This window comes from Oncorhynchus gorbuscha, linkage group LG05, assembly GCF_021184085.1.
Source record: "Oncorhynchus gorbuscha isolate QuinsamMale2020 ecotype Even-year linkage group LG05, OgorEven_v1.0, whole genome shotgun sequence".
NCBI lineage: Eukaryota > Metazoa > Chordata > Actinopteri > Salmoniformes > Salmonidae > Oncorhynchus > Oncorhynchus gorbuscha.
In genome coordinates, this window is record NC_060177.1 from 41,009,993 (window position 1) to 41,022,833 (window position 12,841).

The window sequence follows — 12,841 nt, forward strand, 5'->3', positions numbered from 1 at the left end:
GAACAAACTTTTATGCCATCTGTAAATAAGAATACAATTGTTAAATTATGAGCCTAAAAGGCAACATGTCAAGGTTGTGCGCAACTGGTACGAAGTCAGGTGCAGGAGAGCAGTGAGTTGTGATCAGGCGCACTTTTATTTGGCAAAAGCACAAAAGACAGACGCAACTGCTTCCAAAATCCTCCAGCCACAGGCAAAAGTCAATAAGCGAAAACACTCACAAATATACAAATGTATGACAAATGCATACAACGGGTCAAAATACAATACCCGGGGGAAAAAACAGTCTGGCGCATCACACTAAACACGTAACAAAACAATTTCACACAAAGACAAGGGGAAAACAGAGGAATAAATACATGCAGTGTGATTAGAGAATGTAAACCAGGTGTGCAGGGAACAAACCAAAACAAATGGAACAATGAGAAAATGGAGCGGCGATGGCTAGAAAGCAGGTGACGTCGACTGCCGAACGCCGCCAGAACAAGGAGAGGAGCCGACTTCCGCCGAAGTGGGATGGACACTCTGAGAGGAGTTTTGATTGGTCTGCCATACATGGAAAACTCTAGAGCAGTGGTTAAAATAATGATAAAAATACTTGCACTAAATTTAGTTTGGTTTCATATTAGGGCATGGAAACTGTAGAGCCACACCAATAGCTCAAAAATACAGACAGGTTCATGCATGTAGGACCATAGCAACTCATCTGTAAGGGACACCCATGTTCTGGAATGACCCAAGCGTAACCATAGCAACAGCACATATTAGGCACATATTAGGCCATAACATTAAGGGGAGTTACTATGGGTAAGGAGGAAAAATGTATAAGAAGTATGTAAGAAGTATGTGCCAAGACTGGAAAGGACTTGCTTCATGAACCAGCTCGGCTTATATTACTATCTAATAAAGTCTAATTGAACTCCCTGGCTCTGGTATTTGAGAAATATTATTGACTGAATATTTCCACGACAATACTATAGGTACACATCAGCATACTCAATTGGAGTGATCACGCACACACGTACACAGAGACATAGACACGAGGAGACACACACACACATCACTCCTAAAAGTGTGAGAAACTGCCATAAACTGTCTTGAAATGCTATGACAAGCATTACGCTTACGACAGCTTTATGAAGTGGCATCCCACGACGTCTGACAAAGAGAGGTAGTAAGGTCACCTGTAGCATGGCGGCCTCCTGGCTCCACCAATCCTGGAAGTCTCTCTGGAGCTTCACCTTTGACCGCTCCAGCAGCAGCTGCAGGTGCTCAATCTCCATCTTCAGTGTTTTCAGATGGCCAAAGGTGCTCTTGTAACTGACAAGAGACAAGAAACCAAGGGTATTGAATGCATTGACTGTATATCTAGTAATCCATACTTCTGTATCTATGTGGACGGATTGACTTGTTATAAAGCACATTAAGTGAAACATTACTTTTCATGGGGTTCTAGATCTGAGAATCAAAGTCAAGTAAAGTGGAGTCCTACAAACTCAGACGCTCCAACACTCCAGTACATACCTTGGTTCATAACCTTTGATCCATGTATGTGTTAGGCTCTATACTTTATGAGGAATTATGAAATACTGGCAATTACAATGGACCTCACAACATATGCACCCAATGCACATACAATGCCTTCAGAAAGTATTCACACACCTTGAATTTAAAAATTATTACATTAAACATTTTTGTCACTGGCCTAAACACAATATCCCATAATGTCAAAGTGGAATTACGTTAAAACATTTTTTTTACAAATTATTTCTAAATGAAAAAATGAAAGCTGAAATGTCAATAAGTAATTAAGTTTGGGAGTAAACATTTGCTTAACAAGTCACTCACTCTGTATTCAATAACAGTGTTTAAACAGAGTTTTTAATGGCTACCTCATCTCTGTACCCCACAAATATAATTATCTGTAAGGTCCCTCAGTCAAGCAGTGAATTTCGAAGACAGATTCAACCATAAAGGCCAGGGAGGTTTTCCAATGCCTCGCAAAGAAGGGCACCTATTGGTGGATGGGTAAAAAAAAACACACATTGAATATCTCTTTGAGCATGGTGAAGTTATTAATTCCACTTTGGATGGAGTATCAATACACCCAGTCACTAGAAAGATACAACTCAGTTGCCTGAGAGGAAGGACACCGCTCAGGGATTTCACCAAGAGACCAATCAATGGTGATTTTAAAACAGTTACAGAGTTTAATGGTTGTGATAGGAGAAAACTGAGGATGGATCAACAACATTGTAGTTACTCCACGATACTAACCTAATTGACAAACTGAAAAGGAATACAAATATTCCAAAACATGCATCCTGTTTGCAACAAGGCACTAAAGTAATACTGCAAACACTTTTTATCCTGAATACAAAGTGTTATGTTTGGGGCAAATCCAGTCTAACAATGATCAACAACCAATTTGACAGAGCTTGAAGAATTTTGAAAAGAATAATGGGAAAATATTGCAAGATTCAGGTATGGAATCGCTGCCAAAGGTGATTCTAACATGTGTTAGGGGGTTCAATACTTACGTAATCAAGATACATTGTTTTATTTTCATATATTTTTACACATTTTAGATTTTTCTTCCACTTTGACATTAGAGTATTTTTTGTGTAGATCGTTGACAAAATAATGACAATTAAATCAATATTAATCTCACTTTATAACAACAAAATGGGAAAAAAGTCAAGGGGTGTGAATACTTTCTGAAAGCACTGTATAATGTGTGTAATGGCACATACAAGCACATCAACCCATTTGTCTGTGTTTCTGAAATACACATACTGCAGCCTACTTACCTCTTCTTCTCCTCATCCATCTGTCTGCGGATGTTTTCTTCCACAGGGTCTACCTCCTCTACCTCTGCTGGGCTAACAGTGACACCTATGTATATGTGGGGAAATGAAATAAATTATGTTCTTCTCTCAGTCTACACACACACACACACACACACACACACACACACACACACACACACACACACACACACACACACACACACACACACACACACACACACACACACACACACACACACACACACACACACACACACACACACACACACACACACACACACAGAGACATGTTTCAAAACATGTCTAGAATAGAATCACAAGAATGTAGAGTGTGTGTGCTTGCTCGTGGCCGTAATTTCCTGAGAAGTCAACATACTGTATTCGAATAATGGAAGCCTGCCTGTTCCGAGTGTTCTCTGATGCTTCGGAACTCAAATAACAAGACAAACCTTTGGCGTCTGAACCCGAGGGAAATGTTTGTAAACTTGGAACCGACTTGCTCTCGTCAGACCTCTCGTCAGTCGACGGGGATGAAACGTACAGTCAAAGTTCTGCCACCCAGTCGTGTTTCCAGTCCTCTGGAATTCAGATCGCAGGTCTCTACTACATTATTTTTTAAATAGGGGCTAACAATTGTGGTCATGTACGCCCATTGAGTATGCTGATTCCGGTTCAATTGGTCCAGGCAATGTTTCAGTCACATTCAACTAAATCATTGGTCCAAGAGAATTATAATTAAGTTCTGCTGGATGAAAACTTCCCACAATGTCTGTTTTTCCTCTATTCCCTTAGCACATGTCTGCTAAAAGCCATCTTGGATTCACAAGTGAATAGATGGGGCTGGGGTGTAGGTTTTGAATCAAGAATATTTAATTGGCAAACTTACCTCCATTAAGTTTGAATTACCATTATGGGCAGTGTGACCAAACTATCCTCCTATTGTTTGGCTCTGGGCTAACTAATTAACTGCGGATGAGGAGAAATGCACATTCTGACCATTAGGAAGACAATGTACCGTGAGCGGCTCTCTGCATCCTATGCAACTCCAACTGCTTCTTCAGTTTATCTGCGAGAAAAAGAAAGAGGAGAAAGGAAGGAAGTAGAAAGAGAGGAGGGGGATAGAGAAAGAGCGAGATGAAGAGACAAGATAGAGAGCGAGAAAGGAGATATGTGAAAATGTTATTTTAAAAGGTCAAGGTTATTTACAATTCATCATTCCGTCATTACAAACACTTGTTATCCAACTGGCATTCATAACCGGCAAGTGTATGATGTAAACTAACCAACTCAACTAACTGTAGTGGGCCTTTATTCATCAACCAAGAGAACCTAAGTCTGTACAATGTTTGAGTTGGAAAAAACCCAAGCCGTATAAAAAGAGGTCTCGTTCTTTCAACATAACATTGGTGACAATGTCTTGTATGAGTCGTTGGCTGGTCTGAAATCTGTCCTGCCTACTACTTACTAAAATGACATTTCCCTGTGTAAGTACTAATCATACTTCATACTATTTAGAATCCACTGTTCAGTAAAAATGTATGCATTAAGCACCAAATATCAACATACTAGGCTTACCTATACTGAGAACGCATCATCTAATGGGCAAATGTGTCGTTTCCCACCATTTGTTCATTTGGCTACAGCCCGTCCTCTAATCGAATTACCAGTTGATTATCAGCTGTTGTCAAACACACGTGGTCTGAAATGATGCTTTTCTTCCTCAACAGTGTGCAGCGAATTAGAAATGAAAAGCCGAAAAGAGTATGACATCCTGGCATTTAAAGCATACAACATTTTCAAAATGTCACATACTATAAAATGTTATATTTTTGCATAGTCTGAGGCTCTGCATGCTAATTAATCAATTGGGTAGGTATGCTGTCTCTAAAGAGAAATGGGCTTAATATTTCACACTTATTGCATGCTCTGGTCATTTAGATGGGTGCTGCCAGCTGTTCCGTGTTAGTGGGCAAATAGGCATGACTGTGGGCATGATTGATACTATACAGTGGGGAGACCAAGTATTTAAGGAATACCTAGGATAGGATAAGTATTCCCACCCCCCCCCCCCCCCCCCCCCCTTAAGATTTAGATGCACTATTGTAAAGTGACTGTTCCACTGGATGTCATAAGGTGAATGCACCAATTTGTAAGTCGCTCTGGATAAGAGCGTCTGCTAAATGACTTAAATGTAAATGTAATGTATTTGATACACTGCCGATTTAGCAGGTTTTCCTACTTACAATGCATGTAGAGGTCTGTCATTTTTTATCATAGGTACACTTCAATTGTGAGGGACGGAAATTTTAAAAAAAAATACAGAAAATTACATTGTATGATTTTTAAGTAATTAATTTGCATTTTATTGCATGACATAAGTATTTGATCACCTACCAACCAGTAAGAATTCCGTCTCTCACAGACCTGTTAGTTTTTCTTTAAGAAGCCCCGCTGTTCTCCACTCATTACATATATTAACTGCACCTGTTTGAACTAGTTTTCTGTATAAAAGAAACCTGTCCACACATTCAATCAAACAGACTCCAACCTCTCCACTATGGCCAAGACCAGAGAGCTGTGTAAGGACATAAGGGTTCAATTGTAGACCTGCACAAGGCTGGGATGGGCTACAGGACAAAAGGCAAACAGCTTGGTGAGAAGGCAACAATTGTTGGCGCAATTATTAGAAAATGGAAGAAGTTCAAGATGACGGTCAATCATCCTCGGTCTGGGGTTCCATGCAAGATCTCACCTCGTGGGCATCAATGATCATGAGGAAGGTGAGGGATCAGCCCAGAACTACACGGCAGGACCTGGTCAATGACCTGAAGAGAGCTGGGACCACAATCTCAAAGAAAACCATTAATAACACACTACGCCATCATGGATTAAAATCCGGCAGCGCACGCAAGATCCCCTGCTCAAGCCAACGCATGTCCAGGCCCGTCTAAAGTTTGCCAATGACCATCTGGATGATCCAGAGGAGGAATGGGAGAAGGTCATGTGGTCTGATGAGACAAAAATAGAGCTTTTGGTTTAAACTCCACTCGCCGTGTTTGGCAGAAGAAGAAGGATGAGTACAACCCAAAGAACACCATCCCAAACGTGAAGCATGGAGGTGGAAAAATTATTTGGGGATGCTTTTCTGCAAAGGGGACAGGACGACTGCACCGTATTGAGGGGAGGATGGATGGGGCCATGTATCGCGAGATCTTGGACAACAACCTCCCTCCCTCAGTAAGAGCATTGAATATGGGTCGTGGCTGGGTTCCAGCATGACAACAACCCGAAACACACAGCCATGGCAACTAAGGAGTGGCTCCGTAAGAAGCATCTCAAGGTCCTGGAGTGGCCTAGCCAGAATCCAGACCTGAACCCAATAGAAAATCTTTGGAGGGATATTATATTAAGTTCTGCTTTTCTGATGTATCAAATACTTGTGTCATGCAATAAAATGCAAATTAATTACTTAAAAATCATACAATGTGATTTTCTGGATTTTTGTCTGTTTTTTGTTAGATTCCGTCTCACACAGTTGATGTGGACTTATGATAAAAATTAAAGACCTCTACATGCTTTGTGCTTTGTAAAATCGGGGCAGTGTATCAAATACTTGTTCCCCCCCACTGTATATATATATATATCTCTCGCGATACATGGCCCCAATATATATATAAATATATATATATATATTTTACAATTAAACAATCATCAGCAAAACATGACAATCAGATAATGGCAAGTTATTCCCACCACTCCCCTTTCCCTCCACATACACAAAACAACAGGCTACATGGGAGCACATCATACAAAACCCTTCTCTCCCTAGAATGTGTCTAATACAGTCTATCTGGTGTAAAGTAGACTCTATGTAAAATATTGATTTGCATCAACTTGTGGCTTGTGTTAAATGAAAGAAGCTGAGCATCTAAAAAGATGTTTCCCCATTGCTTAGCCTAAAAATGAGATCAAGGTCATCATACCACTTTATGGAAACCTTCAGAGCTTCATCATTCCCCATCAGAGCTTGTAGAACAGAGTACATGTAATAAATTAAACCTTATACCCACTTTCTCTCCAGCTACAGTTTATCACTGGTAGATTTTGAATCAAATAACATGTTATTTGTCACCTGCCCCCCGAATACAAAGTGAAATTATTACTTACAAGCCCTTAACCAACAACGCAGTTCAAGAAATAGAGTTAAGGAAGTAAAGTAAAAAATTATCTAATCAAAAACTAACGTGAAAATTACAGAACGGTACAATGCATACGATTTTTTCATCTTTACACAATTGACCCACCCAATTAGAGAAACTGGTAAATACCGCCATCTATCTAATTCTTCCCCAACCTTTTTGAGAAGTGGAGTAAAGTTCACTTGATATTTCTTATTAATTTCAGAAAAAATTTGCAATCCCAGAAATTACCAGTGGTGTGGATTTGAGTCATATGACTTGGACTCGAGTCAAACTTGTAATGGGTTTAAACACTGTTTCCCATGCTTGTTCAATGAACCATAAACAATTAATGAACATGCACCTGTGGAACGGTCGTTAAGACACTAGCAGCTTAAAAACGATAGGCAATTAAGGTCACAGTTATGAAAACTTAGGACACTAAAGAGGCCTTTCTACTGACTGAAAAACACCAAAAGAAAGATGCCCAGGGTCCCTGCCCATCTGCGTGAATGTGTTATGCAGGTGAATGAGGACCCAAAAGCGACTTGGCGAAAACAGAGTCTTTAATCCAGTAAAGGAAATATGCAATACTCCTAGACAAATCGGAGCGGTAAATAAAGCATAAAAAACAATTCCACTCGTAATGACGAGAACAGACTGGAGACTCGATCATAAACTGTAGGTTGCCTCGGGAAGGCACTTGACCGTAGCAGACTCAGACACCTGCTCACCACGCAGCATCTGAGGGAAACACGACACGACAGGACGATACAAAGACACAGCACGGTGAACAATATACAAGGATCCGACAGGACAGAAACGGAAAACAAGGGGAGAAATAGGGACTCTAATCAGGGGAAAAGATAGGGAACAGGTGTGGAAGACTAAATGATTGATTAGGGGAATAGGAACAGCTGGGAGCAGGAACGGAACGATAGAGAGAAGAGAGAGAGGGAGGGAGAGAGAAAAAAGGAACGAACCTAAAAAGACCAGCAGGGGGAAAACGAACAGAAGGAAAAGCAAAATGACAAGACAATATAAGACAAAACATGACAGTACCCCCCACTCACCGAGCGCCTCCTGGCGCACTCGAGGAGGAATCCTGGCGGCAACGGAGGAAATCATCAATCAGTGAACGGTCCAGCACGTCCCGAGACGGAACCCAACTCCTCTCCTCAGGACCGTAACCCTCCCAATCCACTAAGTATTGGTGACCCCGTCCCCGAGAACGCATGTCCATGATCCTACGTACCTTGTAAATAGGTGCGCTCGACAAGGACGGGAGGGGGGAGGGAAGACGAACGGGGGTGCGAAGAAAGGGCTTGACACAGGAGACATGGAAGACAGGATGGACGCGACGAAGATGTCGCGGAAGAAGCAGTCGCACAGCGACAGGATTGACGACCTGGGAGACACGGAACGGACCAATGAACCGCAGAGTCAACTTACGAGAAGCTGTCGTAAGAGGAAGGTTGCGAGTGGAAAGCCACACTCTCTGGCCGCAACAATACCTTGGACTCTTAATCCTACGTTTATTGGCGGCTCTCACAGTCTGTGCCCTGTAACGGCAAAGTGCAGACCTCACCCTCCTCCAGGTGCGCTCACAACGTTGGACAAACGCTTGAGCGGAGGGAACGCTGGACTCGGCAAGCTGGGATGAGAACAGAGGAGGCTGGTAACCCAGACTACTCTGAAACGGAGATAACCCGGTAGCAGACGAAGGAAGCGAGTTGTGAGCGTATTCTGCCCAGGGGAGCTGTTCTGCCCAAGACGCAGGGTTTCTGAAAGAAAGGCTGCGTAGTATGCGACCAATCGTCTGATTGGCCCTCTCTGCTTGACCGTTAGACTGGGGATGAAACCCGGAAGAGAGACTGACGGACGCACCAATCAAACGACAGAACTCCCTCCAAAACTGTGACGTGAATTGCGGGCCTCTGTCTGAAACGGCGTCTAACGGGAGGCCATGAATTCTGAACACATTCTCGATGATGATTTGTGCCGTCTCCTTAGCGGAAGGAAGTTTAGCGAGGGGAATGAAATGTGCCGCCTTAGAGAACCTATCGACAACCGTAAGAATCACAGTCTTCCCCGCAGACAAAGGCAGACCGGTAATGAAGTCTAGGGGCGATGTGAGACCATGGTCGAGAAGGAATGGGAAGCGGTCTGAGACGACCGGCAGGAGGAGAGTTACCTGACTTAGTCTGCGCGCAGTCCGAACAAGCAGCCACGAAACGGCGCGTGTCACGCTCCTGAGTCGGCCACCAAAAGCGCTGGCGAATAGAAGCAAGAGTGCCTCGAACGCCGGGATGACCAGCTAACTTGGCAGAGTGAGCCCACTGAAGAACAGCCAGACGAGTAGAAACAGGAACGAAAAGAAGGTTACTAGGACAAGCGCGCGGCGACGCAGTGTGCGTGAGTGCTTGCTTAACCTGTCTTTCAATTCCCCAGACTGTCACCTCGACAACACGCCCATAAGGAAGAATCCCCTCGGGATCAGTAGAAGCCACAGAAGAACTAAAAAGACGGGATAAGGCATCAGGCTTGGTGTTCTTGCTACCCGGACGGTAAGAAATCACAAACTCGAAACGAGCGAAAAACAACGGCCAACGAGCTTGACGAGCATTAAGTCGTTTGGCAGAACGGATGTACTCAAGGTTCTTATGGTCTGTCCAAACGACAAAAGGAACGGTCGCCCCCTCCAACCACTGTCGCCATTCGCCTAGGGCTAAGCGGATGGCGAGCAGTTCGCGGTTACCCACATCATAGTTGCGTTCAGATGGCGACAGGCGATGAGAAAAATAAGCGCAAGGATGAACCTTATCGTCAGACTGGAAGCGCTGGGATAGAATGGCTCCCACGCCTACCTCTGACGCGTCAACCTCGACAATGAATTGTCTAGTGACGTCAGGAGTAACGAGGATAGGAGCGGACGTAAAACGTTCTTTTAGAAGATCAAAAGCTCCCTGGGCGGAACCGGACCACTTAAAACACGTCTTGACAGAAGTAAGAGCTGTGAGAGGGGCAGCAACTTGACCGAAATTACGAATGAAACGCCGATAGAAATTAGCGAAACCTAGAAAGCGCTGCAACTCGACACGTGACCTTGGAACGGGCCACTCACTGACAGCTTGGACCTTAGCGGAATCCATCTGAATGCCTTCAGCGGAAATAACGGAACCGAGAAAAGTAACGGAGGAGACATGAAAAGAGCACTTCTCAGCCTTCACGTAGAGACAATTCTCTAAAAGGCGCTGGAGAACACGTCGAACGTGCTGAACATGAATCTCGAGTGACGGTGAAAAAATCAGGATATCGTCAAGGTAGACAAAAACAAAGATGTTCAGCATGTCTCTCAGAACATCATTAACTAATGCCTGAAAAACAGCTGGCGCATTGGCGAGACCAAACGGCAGAACCCGGTAATCAAAATGCCCTAACGGAGTGTTAAACGCCGTTTTCCACTCGTCCCCCTCTCTGATGCGCACGAGATGGTAAGCGTTACGAAGGTCCAACTTAGTAAAGCACCTGGCTCCCTGCAGAATCTCGAAGGCTGATGACATAAGGGGAAGCGGATAACGATTCTTAACCGTTATGTCATTCAGCCCTCGATAATCCACGCAGGGGCGCAGAGTACCGTCCTTTTCTTAACAAAAAAAAACCCCGCCCCGGCCGGAGAGGAAGAAGGCACTATGGTACCGGCGTCAAGAGACACAGACAAATAATCCTCGAGAGCCTTACGTTCGGGAGCCGACAGAGAGTATAGTCTACCCCGAGGAGGAGTGGTCCCCGGAAGGAGATCAATACTACAATCATACGACCGTTGAGGAGGAAGGGAGTTGGCTCGGGACCGACTGAAGACCGTGCGCAGATCATGATATTCCTCCGGCACTCCTGTCAAATCGCCAGGTTCCTCCTGAGAAGTGGGGACAGAAGAAATGGGAGGGATGGCAGACATTAAACACTTCACATGACAAGAAACGTTCCAGGATAGGATAGAATTACTAGACCAATTAATAGAAGGATTATGACATACTAGCCAGGGATGACCCAAAACAACAGGTGTAAAAGGTGAACGAAAAATCAAAAAAGAAATAGTCTCACTGTGGTTACCAGATACTGTGAGGGTTAAAGGTAGTGTCTCAAATCTGATACTGGGAAGATGACTACCATCTAAGGCGAACATGGGCGTAGGCTTGTCTAACTGTCTGAAAGGAATGTCATGTTTCCGAGCCCATGCTTCGTCCATGAAACAACCCTCAGCCCCAGAGTCTATCAAGGCACTGCATGTAGCACCGAACCGGTCCAGCGTAGATGGACCGACATAGTAGTACAGGATCTAGATGGAGAGACCTGAGTAGTAGCGCTCACCAGTAGCCCTCCGCTTACTGATGAGCTCTGGCTTTTACTGGACATGAATTGACAAAATGTCCAGCAAGTCCGCAATAGAGGCACAGGCGGTTGGTGATCCTCCGTTCCCTCTCCTTAGTCGAGATGCGAATACCTCCCAGCTGCATGGGCTCAGTCTCTGAGCCAGAGGAGGGAGATGGTTGCGATGCGGAGCAGGGAAACACCGTTGACGCGAGCTCTCTTCCACGAGCTTGGTGACGAAGATCTACCCGTCGTTCTATGCGGATGGCGAGAGCAATCAAAGAGTCCACACTGGAAGGAACCTCCCGGGAGAGAATCTCATCTTTAACCACTGCGTGGAGTCCCTCCAGAAAACGAGCGAGCAGCGCCGGCTCGTTCCAGTCACTAGAGGCAGCAAGAGTGCGAAACTCTATAGAGTAATCCGTTATGGATCGATCACCTTGGCATAGGGAAGCCAGGGCCCTAGAAGCCTCCCTACCAAAAACTGAACGGTCAAAAACCCGAATCATCTCCTCTTTAAAGTTCTGGTAATTGTTTGAACAATCAGCCCTTGCCTCCCAGATAGCTGTGCCCCACTCTCGAGCCCGGCCAGTAAGGAGTGATATGACGTAAGCAACCCGAGCTCTCTCTCTAGAGTATGTGTTGGGTTGGAGAGAGAACACAATATCACACTGGGTGAGAAAGGAGCGGCACTCCGTGGGCTGCCCGGAGTAACAAGGTGGGTTATTAACCCTAGGTTCCAGAGGCTCGGCAGACCAGGAAGTAACAGGTGGCACGAGACGAAGACTCTGGAACTGTCCAGAGAGGTCGGAAACCTGAGCGGCCAGGTTCTCCACGGCATGACGAGCAGCAGACAATTCCTGCTCGTGTCTGCCGAGCATGGCTCCTTGGATCTCGACGGCAGTGTTACGAGCGTCTGTAGTCGCTGGGTCCATTCTTTGGTCGGATCCTTCTGTTATGCAGGTGAATGAGGACCCAAAAGCGACTTGGCGAAAACAGAGTCTTTAATCCAGTAAAGGAAATATGCAATACTCCTAGACAAATCGGAGCGGTAAATAAAGCATAAAAAACAATTCCACTCGTAATGACGAGAACAGACTGAGACTCGATCATAAACTGTAGGTTGCCTCGGGAAGGCACTTGACCGTAGCAGACTCAGACACCTGCTCACCACGCAGCATCTGGGGAAACACGACACGACAGGACGATACAAAGACACAGCACGGTGAACAATATACAAGGATCCGACAGGACAGAAACGGAAAACAAGGGGAGAAATAGGGACTCTAATCAGGGGAAAGATAGGGAACAGGTGTGGAAGACTAAATGATTGATTAGGGGAATAGGAACAGCTGGGAGCAGGAACGGAACGATAGAGAGAAGAGAGAGAGGGAGGGAGAGAGAAAAAAGGGAACGAACCTAAAAAGACCAGCAGGGGGAAAACGAACAGAAGGAAAAGCAAAATGACAAGACAATATAAGA

General features: G+C 44.6%; 1 protein-coding gene across 1 annotated transcript in view; it reads right to left on the bottom strand.

Annotated features, from left to right (window-relative positions):
• The window catches only part of kif6 (kinesin family member 6), a 292,827-nt gene that overhangs the window by 22,809 nt on the left and 257,177 nt on the right, over positions 1-12,841 (bottom strand). The window contains exons 16-18 of the mRNA XM_046349915.1: positions 3,826-3,876; positions 2,811-2,895; positions 1,185-1,320 (exon numbers count right to left, since the gene is read on the bottom strand). Of these exons, the coding sequence (XP_046205871.1) occupies positions 1,185-1,320; positions 2,811-2,895; positions 3,826-3,876 (272 nt within the window). The remainder of the gene's footprint in view (positions 1-1,184; positions 1,321-2,810; positions 2,896-3,825; positions 3,877-12,841) is intronic.